Raw genomic sequence first — 19,700 nt, forward strand, 5'->3', positions numbered from 1 at the left:
CCTTTCCTGGCAGAAGCCTCTGAACATCAGTTGCATGATTGTCTATGGCAATTCCTCACATAAACAAAAAAAAGAGAAAGAAAGAAAAAGAAAGAAAGGGAGAAAGAAAACCCTGAACTTTCTGAGCTGCAGCAGATAATAAAAGCAGCTCAGTGTTAATCACAAACAACTGATCCGTTTCCAGCCACTAAAAGTCAAGCCAGAAGGCAACTATTTCATTGAAATGCTCCACTGGATTTACACATCAAAATTGCCTTTTTTATTTCTGATTTTATTAATCCTCTTCTATTCTGTTTCTTGGAGCTCTTTTATTACCTGTAGAAGAAGCTGGAGCTGCTGCTCCTGCCCTGTTTATGCACAGATAACAACACAGGGCTCTTCCAGGGGAACTCTTGTGTGCTCTGTTTCCAGCTGACCTGTCTGGACTCAGTCCCCCTCCCTGGAGCCACTGGATTTCTGAAGGAGGTGCCAAATTTATGGGGTTTTTATGGTGCAGATCTCCTTTGAGCTGAAGCTGTGCTGGAACAGCCCAGCTGTGCCCCCGTGGGGCTCAGGGCAGCTGCCAGGTTAAACAAACGTGGTCTAAGCCCAGGAGATGCCCAAAGCTTTGGTCCTTTACAGGATGTTTGCAGCCAATCCGTGGTGGTGCTTTAGGGTGAAAACAAGTTCTTACCAGTTTACACGGGGGGATCCAAGTGCCCAGGCTGAAGTTTCTGATTCCTCCCAGCCTGGATTGCAGCCTGAGACAGGAGAGCTGAGAGCCACTGCACTTGTGGCAGCAGAGAGTGCAAACCCCAGCCTGCCTGCATGGACAGTGCTACCCCAATCCTGCCCTAAAACACAGATTTCCATGAGGCAGCCAGACACAGTTACTGCAGCCATTACCAGTGGGGTCTGTTTGGGAAGCACTTCCCAGCTTCTGCTGCTGCAGCTGCACTGCCAGGTGCAGGGGAGCAGCCTGAAGGAGTGTTTGCCTCCTGGACACCCTCTGGGGAAAGCCTTCAGGAGAATATATTCATATATATATATATCTGTGAGCAGAGCTGGCAGGGCACACACAGCTGTGAATGCTCATGGCTGCACAAGCCATGCTACAGGTTTGTTCTTTACTGCAAAACCACCTGAAACAAGGGACAAAAAATGCCCAAACCAGCAAAACCCCCAAGCCCCACAACAAACAAATAAAGCCCCGGAGAGAACAGCCTCACCTGGATGTCCTCCCCTGGCTCAATCATTAAGGATGACAATTAGCTAACAGCTATTTAGCACTTTGACATGTCACACTGCTATGACTTGTGCATTAGATACTAAATAGGGGCTTTTTATTCGAGGATCAAACAGACTGCAATAATAATTTATGTTTAAGAGAAATATGGCTGCTAAGCAAAATTTGCACTGAAGGACGATGTAATGCTCTGATGCAAGAAAACAGGAGGAGGAATCGAGTGAAAGGAAAAGCCAGAGGAATGCTGAGCATCATGCTGGACATCCCAAAGCATCACTAACTCCAAGCCTGAACTCCCTGGATGCTCCTGTCAGTGTAAACAGGAGTTTCCAGGGCTCTCCTGCCGAGTGCCTGCAGCAAAGCAGACACAGGAAAGCAGCTCCCAGCAGCTCCCAGGAGCAGCACACTAAGAGCCTGCTTGGACCAAGGATGGATTTCAGCCTGGGCCACCCCTGAAGCAGCCAGAAAAGCTTCCCACAGAACAGGTGACCTGCAAGAGAAGCAGCCCAGGAGAGAGAGGGGAAGGCAACCCCTCTGTCTGTGTGCCTGCCCACAGGAAACTGGGATGAGGTTTCATTGCACATTGCTATTTAAATAACTTTGCATCTGATTATGTAAATCATTATGCACCTGATACAAATGTCCTATTTGAATAATAATAGCTTTTACTTACAGTGGAATTCAGATGAATGTAAACTAGGGAAATCAGCCTCAAATACTCTCCTTGTACATCTCCTGCCCAGCCTTCCCTGTATAACATTTGTTCTTCAGCCAAACTCAGATATGCTTGGACAATGGGAGATACAGACACTTCCATCTCTAATTATCCATTCCAGATCAGGAGCCTGGTCCCTTGCAGCTGTGCACTTTCAGCTGTGGGTCATGAACCACGAAGTGCATCCAGGAAGTATCAGTGGTCAAATTATATATGGTGAGCTGGCAGAGCCTGGGTAAAAATACTCTCTCTTATGTCTGAAAATCTCTTTTGGGTGCCCTGTTCCTGGCTTGAATCACATCCCAGCTCTAACTTGCAATTGTTCAACTTGTAAAAACTCCCTGCCTCATTTAGACCCATTGTCAGTCTGCCTTGGAGGCAGGCTGGAACTGGAATGATGGGCAAGTGATTAGTGGGATCTGCACCAAATCCTGTGCTTCACTCTGCATTTCCCTCACTCGAGCCATTATTCAATTTCATAACCATTAAATGCATTTCATTTTCCAATTAATTAGCCCTGCTGTTTTCTCAGGCCAGCCCATCCCTGCTCTCACCCACATGGGGCACCTGGGGAATCTGCCACTGGTATTTCTCCTGTGGAAGTGGGAGCAGAGCTAGTCCTGCCTTTTCTTAGCAGTGAGTGGGCTCCAGCCTACCTGCCAGGCTCCTCCAAGGAGCAGAGTCAGGACTGAAGTTTGCTGTTCTCACTTCTATCACTGTACCAGGAATGCACTCTGTGCTGACACCTGCTTTTCTGTAGGAACTGAATGAATGGTTCTGCTCGTTGTCTGTCACATCCTCTGTACAGGATGCTCTGTGAGAGCCTTAAAGCTGATTAAATATACAGCATGCTTCCTCAAATGTACCTTGGGGGTGTGAAGAAAGGAGCAGGTAATGTAAGGTTAGCAGGGACAAACTTTCTGAGGTGAGTTTGCCTAGCAGTGAAATCTGTGCTCACTCCTGTGTCAGCACAAACTGAGGGTTAAGCACAACAACTCAACCCCTTCAGCCAAGTTCCTCATACAAATGCAACATCAGACTGAATAGTGTGCAGGATAAATTGCAGGATTTGTGCATAAAGCAGAATTTACAAGAGCCAGATTTAATTGACTAGGGAGTGTGTGTGTAATGCAGACAGAGCACCAGCCCTCTGTCCACCCACTATTGCAGGCAATGCCATAACCAGCAAGGAGGGCCAGGCCCCTGAGGAAATCCAGATCTCTGGGCACGTCAGAGATGAGGGGAAATGCTTCAGGGAGCAGCTTGTTCAGCTGTTTCAGACTCTGCATTTTGGCTGATTTGATTGATTCACCTGTTCTTGTGCACACAGGGCAGCGTGGCTTGATGGGGTTTTAGGGGAAGCCATAAATAAGCAGAAATTAGAGAAGTCTGTCTTTTGTGGTGGTTTGTAATGCAGAGGCTGGAGGAGGTGAGTGGAGAGGTGCCTGGTGCACACACTGCAGCACAGCTCCAGCAGAGCTCTGGGCTAATCCTGCTCCCAGAGGAGCTTTGGGGCACCTCTCCCTGGGTCACAAGCAGTGCCATGGCTGGTGTCCCCTCCCTGCTCCATGGGCCACTAAACACCTACTGCATTACTTAAATACACTCAACAGACAAGAGGGAGTTGCTTGGGGACAGCTTTAGGTGACCCTGAGTCCTGCTCCTGTTAGAAATCTACAGTTTAACAACAACACCTGCTTTTCCTGTGATGGTTGCTGGATTGTTTGCAAAGTCAAACATATCTTGTACTGACACCACAGAGTTCCCTTGGAATGATTTCTCCAGGGTTTGGTATTTTTCTTCCCTCCAAGGTAAAATGACAGAGGGGCTGGTGAGTGCAGGGATGGTGATGGGGAGGTGAAGCAGGGCTGCTCTTGTAACCTGCAATCAGAGGAGTCCCACAGGAGCTCAGAGCCCTCCACACCTGCACAAGGCACAGCTGCCCCTGGCAGGGAGGAGCTCAACCCTGAGTTATTGCTCCAGCACCTACCCTCAGCCACAGAGGCAGCTCTCCTCTCCTTCTAGCCTATATTTATGCTGTTTCCTCTCCCACAGTGCTGACCCACAGGTGCACCTCTCTCAATTTTCCTGTTTTCTCCCACACTGTCATTCCCCCTCCTTCCCCCAGTTCTTCAGGCACTGGAGAGCATTATCTGTGTCTGCAGCCTGTCACTTGTCTGGTTGATCCACATCCCACACAAACTTCTCTGCTGCTTTGCCCTGCTTCAGTGCATCTTTCAGCACTCCCTCCTCTTCCTTTGACACCCAGGTTTTGTTTTTTTGGGGTTGTTTCCATGCTCAGCCTGGCATATTGGAAGCTTTGTGCCTCCTGCAGGGTGCCAGACATCTGCACCTTCAAAATCTGTGTTGTCAACTTAACTCCTCCCCCACAGATCTCCTTTTGGAGCAGCCAAAACTGGGGATGCTTTTGGGCAGCCTGCAGGGAGCAGAGTGGGGGGACAGCCCTCTCCCCTGCCCAACCAGTGCTGCTGCAGTGCCCTCCCAGCCCTGCACCTCAAATCACTCACTCTGAGAAAACCCTAACGTTTGGTGCAGGACAGCATTCCTGGAGCAGGAATCTCACCCTGCAAGCTCACAGGAACTGTCTGCTGCAGCTGCTCTAGGACTCTGCAAGCCCAAGTTTCTCCAGCCTGGAGAGGAAGATTCCAGGCTGCACACACAAATGCAGTAACCTGCCTTACCAACTTTGGCACAAAAAGCTGCTCTGCAGAACTTACATATTTCAGTAATTCAGTAATTTCATATTTCTGGGCTGGGAACAGAAAGGGACCTGTATGGGCATTTAGTCAGCAGACCTCTGGTGCTCCTCTGGGATCAGGGTATCCCATCAGACTGACTGGCAGGAGAAATAACAGCTTGTTATTCTGTTGATTAAACCAGGACAAGCTGAACACATGAGGTGATGTCCCTAGTCAGGCAGGACATGGAAGGTCAGGAAGAAAAGCCTGTTTGCTCCTGTGGGCAACACCTGGGGCTCTCTGGGGATGTGGGTGGCTCTGTGCAGCCCTGGGCTGCTGCACCTCAGCTTGTCACCTCTGTCCCTGGCCCAGGCTGGGGATGCCCTTGGGCCTGGAGCTCCCAGCAGTGCAATCAGAGGCTGGCAGGGGTCAGGGTTTGGTGCTCACAGCAGTGCAATCAGGGGCTGGCAGGGGTCAGGGTTTGGTGCTCACAGCAGTGCAATCAGAGGCTGGCAGGGGTCAGGGTTTGGTGCAAGGCTCACAGCAGTGCAATCAGGGGCTGGCAGGGGTCAGGGTTTGGTGCAAGGCTCACAGCAGTGCAATCAGGGGCTGGCAGGGGTCAGGGTTTGGTGCTCCCAGCAGTGCAATCAGGGGCTGGCAGGGGTCAGGGTTTGGTGCAAGGCTCACAGCAGTGCAATCAGGGGCTGGCAGGGGTCAGGGTTTGGTGCAAGGCTCACAGCAGTGCAATCAGGGGCTGGCAGGGGTCAGGGTTTGGTGCTCCCAGCAGTGCAATCAGGGGCTGGCAGGGGTCAGGGTTTGGTGCAAGGCTCACAGCAGTGCAATCAGGGGCTGGCAGGGGTCAGGGTTTGGTGCAAGGCTCACAGCAGTGCAATCAGGGGCTGGCAGGGGTCAGGGTTTGGTGCTCACAGCAGTGCAATCAGGGGCTGGCAGGGGTCAGGGTTTGGTGCTCCCAGCAGTGCAATCAGGGGCTGGCAGGGGTCAGGGTTTGGTGCAAGGCTCACAGCAGTGCAATCAGAGGCTGGCAGGGGTCAGGGTTTGGTGCTCCCAGCAGTGCAATCAGAGGCTGGCAGGGGTCAGGGTTTGGTGCTCCCAGCAGTGCAATCAGGGGCTGGCAGGGGTCAGGGTTTGGTGCAAGGCTCACAGCAGTGCAATCAGAGGCTGGCAGGGGTCAGGGTTTGGTGCTCCCAGCAGTGCAATCAGAGGCTGGCAGGGGTCAGGGTTTGGTGCTCACAGGCTCTGCCCCCTCCCCAGTACCTGCTTGAGGATCTCTGCAGCTGTCTCGTGTGAGCAGTCAAATATCACATAGAACTCCTTGCCCTTCTTCATCTCCTTCAGCAGGGGCCTGGCATCCTTGTTCCCAGGGGGCAGCTGCCGGATTTTGATTTTAATGTTGTACCTGGAGGGGGCTTTGATCAGCTCCTGCAGCCGGATTAGACCTGCAAAAGGACAGGCAGGGACACAGTCACCATGCTGTGGCACGAGCATTGACTGTCAGCTAAGCAGGGTCTCTCACACTCCTCACTCCCTGAGGATAACTGCTGCTTCCATATTTGCCACCTTCCTAGCTAATACTATTAGAAGTTCCATTCCCATGTTTGTACTTGGCTTCAACATCCAAATATTTTGAAAGGTGTTTTTAACTGGTTGACTACAGGATGTGTTTGCATTGATGTAATACAATATAAACATACTGTAGTATGTTTAAATTGAGACATAAAAAGCAAATAAGGCTTCTTCCTGTGCAGCTCATTATTATTCCAGTACCAAACAGCAAGAAGATAAAATTGAGGAAACCTCCTCCTAACTTCCCTGCCTGGTGTCCTCAGCAGCTGAGATCTTAGAGAATCTTTTGAGATGCAGCTCTACCTCCTCAAGCACAGGTGATTTCTCAGGCTCAGAGCTCAGCTGGCACAGCTTCACATGCCTTAGCTGAAGTCAGTGGAGCTCAGCCAGAGCCTTGTCCAAGTGTTTAGACACAGTGCAGCTCCACTGGCAAATTCAGCACTCCTGTGTAATTTGCACTGCCTCCAAAACCGAGGGAAGATAGTTAAGAGCTCTTGGAGGTGTGTGATTACAGCCTCTCATTACCCATGAATGCAATTCACCCACAAAAAATTCCTGATCTCCTGCTGAGGGAAAGGAAAAGGCTGCCTTAAAAATATGCAGAGAGAGAACCCAGGCAAGGAGCGCTTCCTGAACAAAAATCAAACAAATTATTGAGATGGAGGGACTCCTGCCTCTCCTGCTGGAGTGGGGATAATACTTGTGTGGGTGTGAATGTGTGTCCTGGAGAAGCAAGCAGCAGTGGGAAGAACTGCAGCTGTGTTTCTGGAGGACATGGCAAAAGCCTGAGCCCCTGAGCCAGGGCAGGGACACCTCCCCCGAGACCAGGGCACTCTGAGCCCCTCCAACCTGGCCAAGCTGCTTTTATTTCTCGTGGTGCAACAATGTCAAACATCAGGGATGAGAAATAAAAGAGCTTGCATTGACTGGCATCACCCTAACCCCAAATCCAAGGACTATTTATACTGATCAAAGCTGACATGTTTACTTCCCTGACTCTGGGTTAATAAGATGATTGATGAATAATTTGCTTTGTAAATACCTCTGCAAATGAAATCTCTTTAATACCAGGCATTTTTGTAGCTGAGCAGGTACACAGCACTTGCTGTTTTGGAATGCCAATTTGGTTATGGGGTGGGCTGGAAAAGACCTCTCCTTGTTTCTATTCTGTGTAGAAGGTTTATCTAGGAGCTACTGGAGAATGTCCAGTGGGGGCCACAGAGAGGATGAGGAGGCTGGAGCATCTCTCTTGTGAGGAGAGGCTGTGAGAGTGGGCCTGGTCAGTGTGGGCAAGGGAAGGCTGAGAGGGGAACCATCAATCCACACAAATATTCCAGCAACCCACACATATATCCCATCAGTCCACACAAATATCCCAGCAATCCACACAAATATCCCATCAATCCACACAAATATCCCAGCAATCCACACAAACATCCCATCATCTGCACAAATATCCCCAAGTGCTGGCAGAGGAAGGTGCCAGACTCTGCTCAGTGGTGCCAGTGACAGGATGAGGAGCAGTGGCCAGGAACTGGAACACAACAAGTTCCAGCCCAACCTGAGGGAGAAGTTCTGTCCATGGAGGGGCAGAGCCCTGGAACAGCTGCCCAGGGAGATGTGGAGTCTCCATCTCTGGGGACATCCCAGAATCCCAAATTCCTGTGGCAGCTGCTCCTTGGCAGGGGGGTTGGGCTGGGTGATCTCCAGAATCTGGTTCCAGTTTGAGGCTGTGTTATGGGTTCCACCACCAGAAGCAAAATGGGATTGGCTGTCCAAAGCCCAGGGCTCCTTGCCAAGGCCTGGTGAGGTGAGCAGCTTTCCCAAACCATGGCAGGAGCAGGGCAGGGTGTCCCCTGTCAGCCAGGACACATGCTGTGGGCACACAGGGATCAGGGCAGTTTGTCCCCTGCCAGCCAGGCCAGCTGCAGGCACACACAGGGATCAGGGCAGTTTGTCCCCTGTCCCTCAGGCCAGCTGCAGGCACACACAGGGATCAGGGCAGGGTGTCCCCTGTCCCTCAGGCCAGCTGCAGGCACACAGGGATCAGGGCAGGGTGTCCCCTGCCAGCCAGGCCAGCTGCAGGCACACACAGGGATCAGGGCAGTTTGTCCCCTGTCCTTCAGGCCAGCTGCAGGCACACACAGGGATCAGGGCAGGGTGTCCCCTGTCCTTCAGGCCAGCTGCAGGCACACACAGGGATCAGGGCAGGGTGTCCCCTGTCCTTCAGGCCAGCTGCAGGCACACAGGGATCAGGGCAGGGTGTCCCCTGTCAGCCAGGCCAGCTGCAGGCACACACAGGGATCAGGGCAGTTTGTCCCCTGTCCTTCAGGCCAGCTGCAGGCACACAGGGATCAGGGCAGGGTGTCCCCTGTCCTTCAGGCCAGCTGCAGGCACACACAGGGATCAGGGCAGGGTGTCCCCTGTCCTTCAGGCCATCTGCAGGCACACACAGGGATCAGGGCAGGGTGTCCCCTGTCCTTCAGGCCAGCTGCAGGCACACAGAGGGATCAGGGCAGGGTGTCCCCTGTCCTTCAGGCCAGCTGCAGGCACACAGAGGGATCAGGGCAGGGTGTCCCCTGTCCTTCAGGCCAGCTGCAGGCACACACAGGGATCAGGACAGGGTGTCCCCTGTCCTTCAGGCCAGCTGTGGGCACACACAGGGATCAGGGCAGTTTGTCCCCTGTCCTTCAGGCCAGCTGCAGGCACACACAGGGATCAGGGCAGGGTGTCCCCTGTCAGCCAGGCCAGCTGCAGGCACACACAGGGATCAGGGCAGGGTGTCCCCTGTCCTTCAGGCCAGCTGCAGGCACACACAGGGATCAGGGCAGGGTGTCCCCTGTCCTTCAGGCCAGCTGCAGGCACACACAGGGATCAGGACAGGGTGTCCCCTGTCAGCCAGGCCAGCTGCAGGCACACACAGGGATCAGGGCAGGGTGTCCCCTGTCCTTCAGGCCAGCTGCAGGCACACAGGGATCTCCCGGGCCCTCCCGGCAGCGCAGGCCGCGTTGCCCCTCACCCGTGCTGTCCTCGTAGACCACGGTGACGACCCTCCAGTTGAAGTAGAGCACGAGGTCCAGCACGGCGCGGCTGATGGCGGCGTAGTCGGGGTACAGGTTGATGTAGAAGGCGTCCCTGCTGTCGGCCGTGGGGTGCTTCCAGCGCGTCTGGATGTGCGGCACCTCCAGCGCGTTGCAGATGGACTGCACGGCGCTGACCGACGAGCTGTGCGCCGGCCCGAAGAGCGCCGCCACGCCCAGGGCCAGCTGGTCACAGGCTGCCAGCCAGGGACACACAGCCGCTCTCAGGGGCACAGCGGGCCTGGGGCTCGCCGAGCTCCATCCCCAGCCATCCCTATCCATGCTCATCCATCCCCAGCCATCCCCAGCCATCCCCATCCATCCCATCCATCCCCATCCATCCCCAGCCATCCCCAGCCATCCCCATCCATCTAAACCCATCCCCATCATCACCACCCATCCCCAGCCATCCCTAACCATGCTCATCCATCCACAGCCATCCCCAGCCATCCCCAGCCATCTAAACCCATCCCCACCCATCCATCCCCAGCCATCCCCATCCATCCCACCCATCCCATCCATCCCCATCCATCCCCAGCCATCTAAACCCATCCCCATCATCACCACCCATCCCCAGCCATCCCTAACCATGCTCATCCATCCCCATCCATCCCCATCCATCACCATCCATCCCATCCATCCCCACCCATCCCCATCCATCCCACCCATCCCCATCCATCCCCATCCATCCCCATCCATCCCATCCATCCCCACCCATCCCCATCCATCCCCACCCATCCCCATCCATCCCCATCCATCCCATCCATCCCCATCCATCCCCATCCATCCCCACCCATCCAAACCCATCCCCATCCATCCCCACCCATCCCCATCCATCCCCAGCCATCCCCATCCATCCCCATCACTCCAAAATGCACTGTCCCAGACCCATGAGACATGTGCCACTGGGTCCCAGGGGTTCAGGGGTCACTCAGAGGGCTCAGGGAGAGGCTGAGGGAGCTGAGCTTGTTTATCCTGGAGAAAAGGACCTTGTGGCTCTGCACAGCTCCCTGACAGGAGGGGACAGCCGGGGGGGACAGGGACAGGGACAGGGACAGGAGGAGAGGGACCAGCCTCAGGCTGAGCCAGGGGAGGCTTGGATAGCAAGGCACGGGAATTTCCCCATGGAAAAGGGTTTTAAACACTGGCAGGGCTGCCCAGGGAGGTCTGGAGTGCCCATCCCTGGAGGTGTGCAAGGAATCCCTGGATGTGGCACTGAGTGCCCTGGGCTGGGGACAAGGTGGGGATCAGGCTCAGAGATCTTTCCCAACCTCAGTGATTCTGGTTTGATTGTGGCTCTGAAAACAGCTTTGCTGATCAGCTTTATACCCTCGACCCTGCTTGCTACAAATAAAACCTTCTCTGCTCGTTGCCTTGCAGATCACATGGATTCCTGACCTGCCTTTCTCAGAATGGCTTTATGCTGGAGGAGGCAGGAGCCAAAGGAAAGCCACAGCAATGAAGTTCCAGGTGTCAGGCACTGCACCCCTGGAGCCCTGCAGGCTCTCCAGGGATCCCCTGGGACTGGCACCTCTCTGCCCCTGGGAGCTGCTCTCCTTCAGCTGCTGCAGGGGCAGCACAGGGCACAGGGTTCACTGCTCTCCAGAATCAGCTGTGCTTACCAGGCAGGTAGCAGTGCCCAAAGCCCTTGGCAACAGCACAGGGAAATAAAGAACATGCACATACTGACATTTTATACCCCTCCAAATCAGCCACATGACAAAGGTTTCCTTCTCCTTGTGCCCATGCCTCAGCCTGGAGAGCCCTGCCTAGAGCTGCCTTTGCATTTCTTTCTCTCCTGTGTCTCTGCAGGCTGACAGACAGGAGATGAAGTAATCTCAGTTTTTTCTGCCCATTGGTAAAATTGACTGCAGTGTTTCCAAGAAGGCTCCTGACTGGGACAAAGCCCTGCCCTGAGCTGCAGGGCTGCTCTCCCTGTGAGGGTGGGGACTTGAGAAATTGCTCTGATTGAGTGAAACATTGAGTACACCAACTTCCACAATGAGCTGAGGTTCTTTAAATCTTATTTAGCTCTCTGACTGTAATAGAATATGACAGAAAATCAATTATTTTCTGTTTCCATTCTACAAATGAGTGTTTCACAGACAGCACAGGCTTTCCAGGTTTAATTCAGAAGCCTTTCTAAGGGAACACTGGTTCTAATGTGCAAATTCCATAAATAACTTCAATAATTCATGATGAGAAGAAATTACTGCTGTCTGTGTGAGTTTCTTGCACGTAGATTAACAACTTCCTACACATTGAACAGAGAAGGCACCTTCACAACAGAAGAGATTCTCACCCTACAGGGAATCTGAAATACTGCATCAGCCTGGAATATATGGGTTATAAATCCACCATGCCTGAGATCCTGTAGCATATAGCTCCAGAATAAAGCTGATAACTGAAAAAGGATGCAAAAAGCCATTAAAGCTCTTCTTGATGTTCTCTGAAATCATTCTCTTTTTCTCCACTCTTACTAAGAAACTGAAGTGGCACAAGGAAAATTTGGTAGTGTAGATGTTTGAATGGTCACAGTTCACCAGCCTGGTTTCTGAAATGAGGTTTCTGATTTTTATGTTCCAGTTCCAGGAACTGCTCTTCATAACATTTTATCAAACTTGGAGCTTGCTTCCTAGAGGCCAAGAAACACTTGGAGCTTAAGGAAAGTTGTGACTTATTACCCCTCTCTGGTTTTGGCCTGCAAGTCAATTAGATGGGAGTAAACTGGGCCATGATTTTCCTTCTCAAGAAAAAAAACAAAAACAGAAAAGGCAAAAAATTTCCAAACTTGATCACTGCAATTCTTAGAGCTGTTTATAACAGAGAAATTTATTTCAGTCTCCAGGCCACTGAGCATTAGTATTTCAGGGCAGGGGGGCTACTGGCCTCTGGTCTTTAAAACACAACAGAAATAAATTACCAGTAATGGGTATCTGTGCTAATTATGGGCTGTGACATCCCACTGTGCTTCCTGCGAGTCTGTGATCATTTTTCTGCAGAATTCCAGGTGGCAAATCTAATTTTTGGACAGAAAAATGGCTTGGCCTTGCCACCTGCCATCTGGGGCTCTTAGCATGCAGACAGGATGTAGGGGTTTGCTCAGAAAGCACATGGCAGGCCCAAGCCCAGCCTGGTGCTCAGTTCAAACACTCTGAGATCAATTCCATGGTGCACATGGAACAAGCAGAGCAGGAAAGGAGATCAGGCTGGGGAAGGGTACAAAGTGCAGAGCAGGTATGTAAGTGAGACAGGAATTGAGACATTTACCTCTTCTGGAGGCTTCAAAACTGTCAAACAGGTTAATTCTCTGGATGTCATAGGTTAATGTGGTATTAGGCATCAGTGTTCTGTTCCTGTTAATGTTGCTGACAGCAAACTTGAATGCCAATTCTTCAATATTAACAGGTTCATTTTCCACAGTTTCGAATATCCCTCCTGTTGGAACAGAGACAGATGAGAAGCATTATTCACCTCTTAATGAGAAGGAGGGAACAGTAACTGCTGAGCATAATTTCCTAGTGTTTTCCTAGGCAGAGGGAAGGGCTGCCCAGAGCCTGCAGCAGAGCACAGTGCTCAGGTTTCCCTGCTGTGCCCTGGGGCTAACTCAGCCTTGTGATGCTGCCCACAAACATCTGGGGAAGGTGACACATGTTCATGGTCCAGCCTTCTCAGAGGGGCATTCTAAATGCTCCTGACAACTCTCCAGCTCCCTGCTAGTGCAGGGAGGGATGGGCAGGGCTCTTGCCCTGCCTGCTCCAGTCTAACCTGCACCTGGAGATGGAACTGGTGTGTGGATGTTCCTGAAGTGTTTCTGCAGCCCAGGAGCCACTGAGGAGTCTGAGAGCAAACACACTGAGACCCTCCTGAGCTCTCTGTGCCCTCTGGCTTTGCACAAACCTCAGGCAGCCTTTCTGGTCACCCCTCAGTTTGCTCAGGGACAGGGGATGGTTTTGCTTTTCCCAAGAAAACAGAGCTGAACCTGTGCACACAGCATGTGCCCAGCTCTCCAAAAAGGAGGTGAGCAGGCCTTCCAAAAGAGGGCTGCAAATAACCCGAATTTTGAGGTGCAGTGATCTTCCCTGGAGTGCATCCTGGGTGGGGAGGGTGTCTGTCCCAGGCTGGGATGTCTGACCTCCAGCCCCTAGAGACCCTGTCATGCCAACAGCACATTCCCACTGTCCAGGGGCAGTGGGACTTGAGGAATGCACAGCAAACACAGCTAATTTTAAAAAGCAGCTCCTCTAAACAGCAATCTCCAGCTTCAGTGCTTGGTTTTGCAAGTATAATTTACTCATTTAGTGCAAGTCACTAGGGAATGCTTTGGATTTCTCACTTACATATTTCCCCTTTGCCCATGTTGAATTTGAGGCCCCTTTCTCTGTAATTTCTGGCCATCTGAATGCATTCAGCTCATGAGCTGCAATCTCCTGCAGTTCTGGTGGCACCCACATAGGAATAGTCCAGTCATTAGCTGACTATCAGAAATGGGAACACACTGGAATCAAAGCCTGGTTTGAATTTTAATCCAGCAATGAAGACCCTGGAGGCTGCCAGCCCCAGTCTGGTGATGTTCTCCCTGGCTTCTCTGGAATAAACAGCATTATTTTATCTCCTGAGCCCACACACAGCAATGCCTTGACATGGCTTAAACCATCTGCCAACCTCAGTAATTGTCTTGTACCCTCCATGGATTTCTCATGTACAATGTGCAGGTATCAGGACCTTAGACACTTCTTCCCTCTTCCTCAGAAAACATCCAAGTGAATTCAAGAGAGTGTGAGACACGAAAACAGCCAAAAAAAAAAAAAAAAGTCTAAGTGCAGGATTTGGAAGCCAAACATTGAGTGGAATGCTAAAAACCAGCAGGATTTTCCAGAGCTGCAAACTTCAGATCACCTGAAGGGAAAACAATCTAAAGGCTGTCCTTTCAGATCCAGTCCTGCAATTCCTCATCCCAACCATGATCCCAGCAAGTTTAGTGGTTAAATTCAATTATCCTTCCCTCATTTCACCCAAGGCAGACAATCCTTTCCAGTTGCTGCCATGCCAGCCTGGCTTGGCCAGAAAGGCTGCTGTGCTGTTTTCCCTGAGTCCCTGCAGAGCATTGCTCCATCAGGACAGGATGTCACAGCCAGGGACAGCCTGAGATCACCTGGAAACAAGGGTGTCCACAGTCCCCCCACTCCCAACAGGATGGGCATCTTGCCATTTGGTCCTGGCAAAAAACCCTCCACCTCAGAAATTACTGCTGTGCATTCCACCACTTCCTGCCTTTTTTTTTTTTTTTTTTTAATTAATTAAAACTACTTCATTCCACCACCCTTGAGGCAACCTTCACACCTGGCTGTACACAATCCCTGCCTCATTCTAGGGCCAGAACTATTTCCATCCCTCTAATCAACTGCCTATTAAAGGAAGATTAATTTTAATTAATGATGTGTAACCAGGAACTATTTATCCTTCATTAGCAGAATTCTGCCAGATTTTTCCTTTTGGAAAAGAGTGCAAGCTCAGTGAGCAGCAGGAAGGGGGAGGGAGAGGAGGAGTGATGGAAAGAGGGGAAGTTTTGTGTGGATGAGTTTCCTGGGCAAACAAATCCAAACTCTGCACCATCAGTGCACTCCAGGTTCCTTCTGCACACCTTAAGGGAGCAGGAAAGCACTCACAGAATTCTGAGTGAGACTTTATTTGCTGGTGAGACATCCTGGGTAAAACATGGAAAGGTTGGGGTTGGAGGGGCCCTTAAAGCTCATCCCATGGCCAAAGCCCTTGAGGGAGTTATGGAGGCAATAATTCCTTCCTGTGACTGAGCTGGGGATATTGCACTCAAAAGGCTTGGCCTGTACCTATCAGAGCTTGCTTCTTCTCTTCAGGCCCATTCCACTGCTGAAAAGGAGCTGAATTACTCAATAAATCTGCATCACAAACAAGCTGTGCTGTACATTTTCATCCATACATCCCTAATGAAATCCAGCAACTCCAGAAATAGTCTCTCCTCCTTCTGCTGATGACTGACAGCCAAGCTCAGAATTTATTGTGAAGTCCAGGTTAAAAGAAAAATTGCAGAGTAAGTGACAAGTTTGATGAAGAAGCAGCTTGTCAGATGATTCATTTAAATAAAGTAATTACTGTACAACATTTTAAAAACAAATTAACATTATACAAGGAAGGAAGAAGAAATCGATGCTAAGTCAATACATAAATGATGTTCCAGGAATGGATGTTATTGCTGAGTGTGAAAACAAGCACTGGCTTTCATGCTGAGCTGCTGAAGCACTTAGGTGAGAAAAATTGTAAATTTTGGAGTCCTCCCTTTCAGTTCCCTCCTCCCTCAGTCAGAGAGTGAATCCTCCACAACAAACCAAAGGCTGCTGAGTCCTGGTCAGTGGCAGACCTGACTTTTCACTTACAGAACTCATTTGTAACATGATTTCTTCAAGGATGAAGGAAAACCCAGTATCTGCCCTCCTGGAATTCAGCAGTGGAAGGGAAGAGGGGATGACAGTGCCAAAAGGGGCTGAGCCATGGGGCAAAGGGACAGACAGGGAAAGCTTCAGCTCCATCCTCTCTGAGCACAGAACTCCCCACAGCAAGGAAAATGTCCCAGCTGCACAGCTCACTTCAGCAGGCACACCTGCAAAACCTCCTCCAGCTCTCCCAGACAGCAAATATCAAATATTCCATTCCAGGGGGTCATCAGGGACTGAGGGGTTCCAGCAAAGGACAGGGCTGAGCCCATTTCCAAAGGGGGATCCTACAGCCTGTGGCTCTTTCCCCTGCTTCCACGAGGCTGAGATCCCTGTTTGCTGTCCTGGCTCCAAGGACTCTCCCCAGGCTGTGCAGCTGGGGAGGAGCTGGGCACATGGAATCAGGGATGTGGGAGCACAGGAGCTGCTGGGGCTGCTCCAGGTGCTGGGCACTCAGAATCAGGGATGTGGGAGCACAGGAGCTGCTGGGGCTGCTCCAGGTGCTGGGCACACAGAATCAGGGATGTGGGAGCACAGGAGCTGCTGGGGCTGCTCCAGGTGCTGGGCACATGGAATCAGGGATGTGGGAGCACAGGAGCTGCTGGGGCTGCTCCAGGTGCTGGGCACACAGAATCAGGGATGTGGGAGCACAGGAGCTGCTGGGGCTGCTCCAGCCCCGAGCTGGGAGCACCAGCAGCTCCCAGGCCAGGACAGGCAGGTGCTTTGCCAGCAGGAAGCAGCTGAACATCCTTTCCTGCAGGGATTCCTGCTCTGAGAAGCCTCCCCTCCTTTCCACAGGTCCATGAGACCTCGTTAAAACCCACCTGTCAGTCACTGGAGGGAAAGAGAGCTGAGATCCTAATGATGTGAGTGAGCTGTGTGCTGCTGCCAGGTTAATGTCAGGGATCCAGGAAGCCAAATGAGCACATGGTTTGCCCCTGGGCTCTTTGACAGGGGTTTGGGCTCCATAGAGTCTGGATCACATGCACTCAGTGGGAGTGAGGGGTCAAAAAGGAGCAGAACAGTGCTGAGGAAAGTCTTTTGCTCCAGATAATTGCCTCTGACAGAGCTCCACTTGCACTGAAATCACCTGCTGCTGGGAGCCCCCTCCAAGCACATCCTTATCCCTTAGCAAAGGACAGATTCTCCTGGTGCCCAGCTGGGAGCCAGGACCTGTGCACTCACCACACTCACCTCCCCAGAAAATCATCAAAGAAGTTCTTGCTCACAGCTCAGCAGAATCTTCCCCTCCCTGGCAGTGCAAGGCCATCCAGGACCTGGCTTTAGCTCTAATTTAGACAGGTGTCAGCTGCTCTCATGTGGGTGTTTCTCAGGAAGAACGGTGAGCAGCCATCCCCAGCCCTGCAGGAGCAGGAACTGCAGTTTGCATTTCACAGCCTGCATTTCCAGCTCTGCTGGAGCTGGAGCACAGGCAGTGCCTGGCTGAGCCCATCAGCGCTCTGGGCCCTGGCTGAGCCTGCAGCAGCCAGGACTGAGGGCTGTTCTCACCCCATTTACACACCCTGCAGCCCAGAGCCCCTTCCCAGCAGCATCCCCTCTCCAATCTGCCCACAAGCTGTGCTGGAGGCCTCCCCTGCACTGTGCTCTGCTCCAGCCCATTCCACCCTCCCCAAGCCCCCCTTGGCATCCCTCCTGCCTGCCCTGCCCTGCCCAGGCTGCCCCAGTCCCCTCCTGAGTGCTCCATCCTGCCACACTCACTGCCCTGCCCGTGCCCCCCAGACCCTCCTCCCCTCTGTGCCCCATCACTGTCTGTGCCTCCTGCTCCAGGGTGCACTCAAACCACACCCCAGGGCTCTGCCCCGTCCTTCCTGCCCCTTCCCCTCCTCGTTTTCAGCCATAGAATCTCAGAGGAATATGGTGAGCACAGAAAGGCAAAAGCCCCACTCTGGACCCCCCCTGGATCTCAGCCTCCCTCACCCCAAATAACTCTGCAGTTATTTGCTCCCTGTCCCTGCAGATTGCAAGCTTCTCCAGACTGTAAGAAATCTGCAGGCAAACAGAGTAAATTTTGATTTTAAATGTAATAAATGCAGGGCTGGCCCTGGGGCTGGGTGATGGCTGAACTCTCCATTCCATGGCTGAGACCTGGGACAGGCTCAGGACCCAAACCCTGACCAGGGGAGGGGCTGAGCCCCAAGTGTCAAACCCAGCAAATGGGGTTTTATAAAGAAGAGCAGGCTTGTTTATAGCAAGGTCACTGCCTGTTTGTCAGATTTGGTATCTGCTCCGTTCCAAACTGCCTAGCCCAAATCCAGCCCCCTGCTCCAGATGTGGTTTTATTCCAGCTGCTTTTGTGAAGGCTTTGCTCCCTGCTGTCACAAGGCTGCTCCAAATCTGCTGGTTTTTTGCTGAACTCTCAGGGGCACTCAGCCTTTCTGCCCTTTTCATGCAGTGTGGGTGAGTTCCAGAGATGGAACTGCTGCAGATCCCACTCTGGGCTCAGACAGGGTGGGCTGTGACTGCCCCACGAGGGGGCTGAGCCCATCACCCAGGAAAAAAGGGCTCAATGCAAATGCCAAAGAGCTTCTCCACCCAAAATATCCCCACGAGAGCCAGGGCAGGCTTTTCTAATTGTCTGCACTCCAGAAAAGTGCATTCAGCCCTGATGCCATCCTTTGGAAAGCAGAGGGATAAGAATACACGTGTGTGTGTATATATAGAGGAAGTTGAGCTTATTAAGATACAAGGATCTGCCCTTTCCAATGGGATTAATTTCACTTCAGCTTGCAAGTGGAGATATTTCCCAAAGGCACAATTGGCATGATTCATGTTACAGAATTTCTAAGTAATGAACTTTTTCCTTTCTACTAACAGTGAAAAAATCTGTTTGACCTGATTTAGGCAGGCAGGAACTAAAGCATCACTTTTGGGGTGCAAGCTCTCAATTTGATAGGAACTTTAAAAACTGTTGCTTTTCTCCTTTACATTTTTTGTTTCCCTCTGCCTGCACTATGCCATGGGCTGTTTCAAACATTTCTCCTGATTCCAGCAGGGTTTGATCAAATTCCCTCACTGCTGAGCATTCCTCCCACCATGCTGTAACTACTTAAATAGTCCCACTGGAAAAGAAACTTGCTTTCTGCTGTTTTTCTAAACCTTCCAGAGCCCTGCCTCACAGGTCTGCTTTTCCTGAGTGTCTGAGAGAGAGGATTTCCCTGTGAGACACCCAGACATCCTGACACACTCAGTGCTGGAAATGGAGAGAGAACAGGGAAGCAGAGACGAAGGAACAATCACAGGGAAACAAATCAATGTTTATACTGAGGAATAAAGGAAGGGGGAAGGAATTTGGCAGAAGTAAAAAGCAGATGAGGAGAGTGGAAGCAAGCTGGTGGGATGATGACTGCTGGCACTGCTGGCACTGCTGGAGTTTTTGTTACTGCTTTAGCTGAGTCCATCTCAGAAGTGTCCAATTCCTTATGAATACAGTGAGATTTTCTGGGCAGGCACAGCACAACTGTACCTTGCACTTGAGGAAACCTCCAACCAAACAAAGCCATACAGACCCCCACAGCAAACAAGAGCCAGGAAAACTGAATTCAGAGGGGGTTTTGCCACTGCTTTGACACAGACACCTGGTTAAATCAGGAGGGTATCTGTACAGAAAGTGCTTTCCACTGCAGGGACTGCAAGAGGTGACACTGAGAAAGCAGCAGTAAATACAGGTTTTTCTGGCAGCAGATGACCCTTAGAAGCAGAACCCTTCACTCCACAGAGCCCTGGAAAGTTACTCCAGAGAGAGCCCTGCAGGGAGAGAAGGCAGCCCCACTACAGAGCAGTTGGAGTTTGCATTTGCAGTGGAACTGCTTCAGGATGAGCCATCTTTCTCCAGCTGTTAGCCAGGAATAGAAAGACATTTTGAAATCCAAGACAATGCTTTGAAATGAGTGCTATTTAGCAAACAGC

At 51.5% G+C, this 19,700-nt stretch overlaps 1 protein-coding gene across 4 annotated transcripts in view; it reads right to left on the minus strand.

Moving 5' to 3' along the window:
- The window catches only part of LOC130250951 (glutamate receptor ionotropic, kainate 1), a 112,083-nt gene that overhangs the window by 47,779 nt on the left and 44,604 nt on the right, over positions 1 to 19,700 (minus strand). For all 4 annotated transcript variants that reach the window (XR_008840080.1, XM_056487173.1, XM_056487169.1 and 1 more), the window contains exons 2-4: positions 12,574 to 12,741; positions 9,243 to 9,500; positions 5,915 to 6,096 (exon numbers count right to left, since the gene is read on the minus strand). Coding sequence is in view for 3 of the 4 variants with exons in the window: in XM_056487173.1 (XP_056343148.1) it covers positions 5,915 to 6,096; positions 9,243 to 9,500; positions 12,574 to 12,741 (608 nt within the window). In the remaining variant the exon portion in view is untranslated. The remainder of the gene's footprint in view (positions 1 to 5,914; positions 6,097 to 9,242; positions 9,501 to 12,573; positions 12,742 to 19,700) is intronic.

Source organism: Oenanthe melanoleuca, chromosome 1 (genome assembly GCF_029582105.1).
Source record: "Oenanthe melanoleuca isolate GR-GAL-2019-014 chromosome 1, OMel1.0, whole genome shotgun sequence".
In the NCBI taxonomy this organism is placed as follows: domain Eukaryota; kingdom Metazoa; phylum Chordata; class Aves; order Passeriformes; family Muscicapidae; genus Oenanthe; species Oenanthe melanoleuca.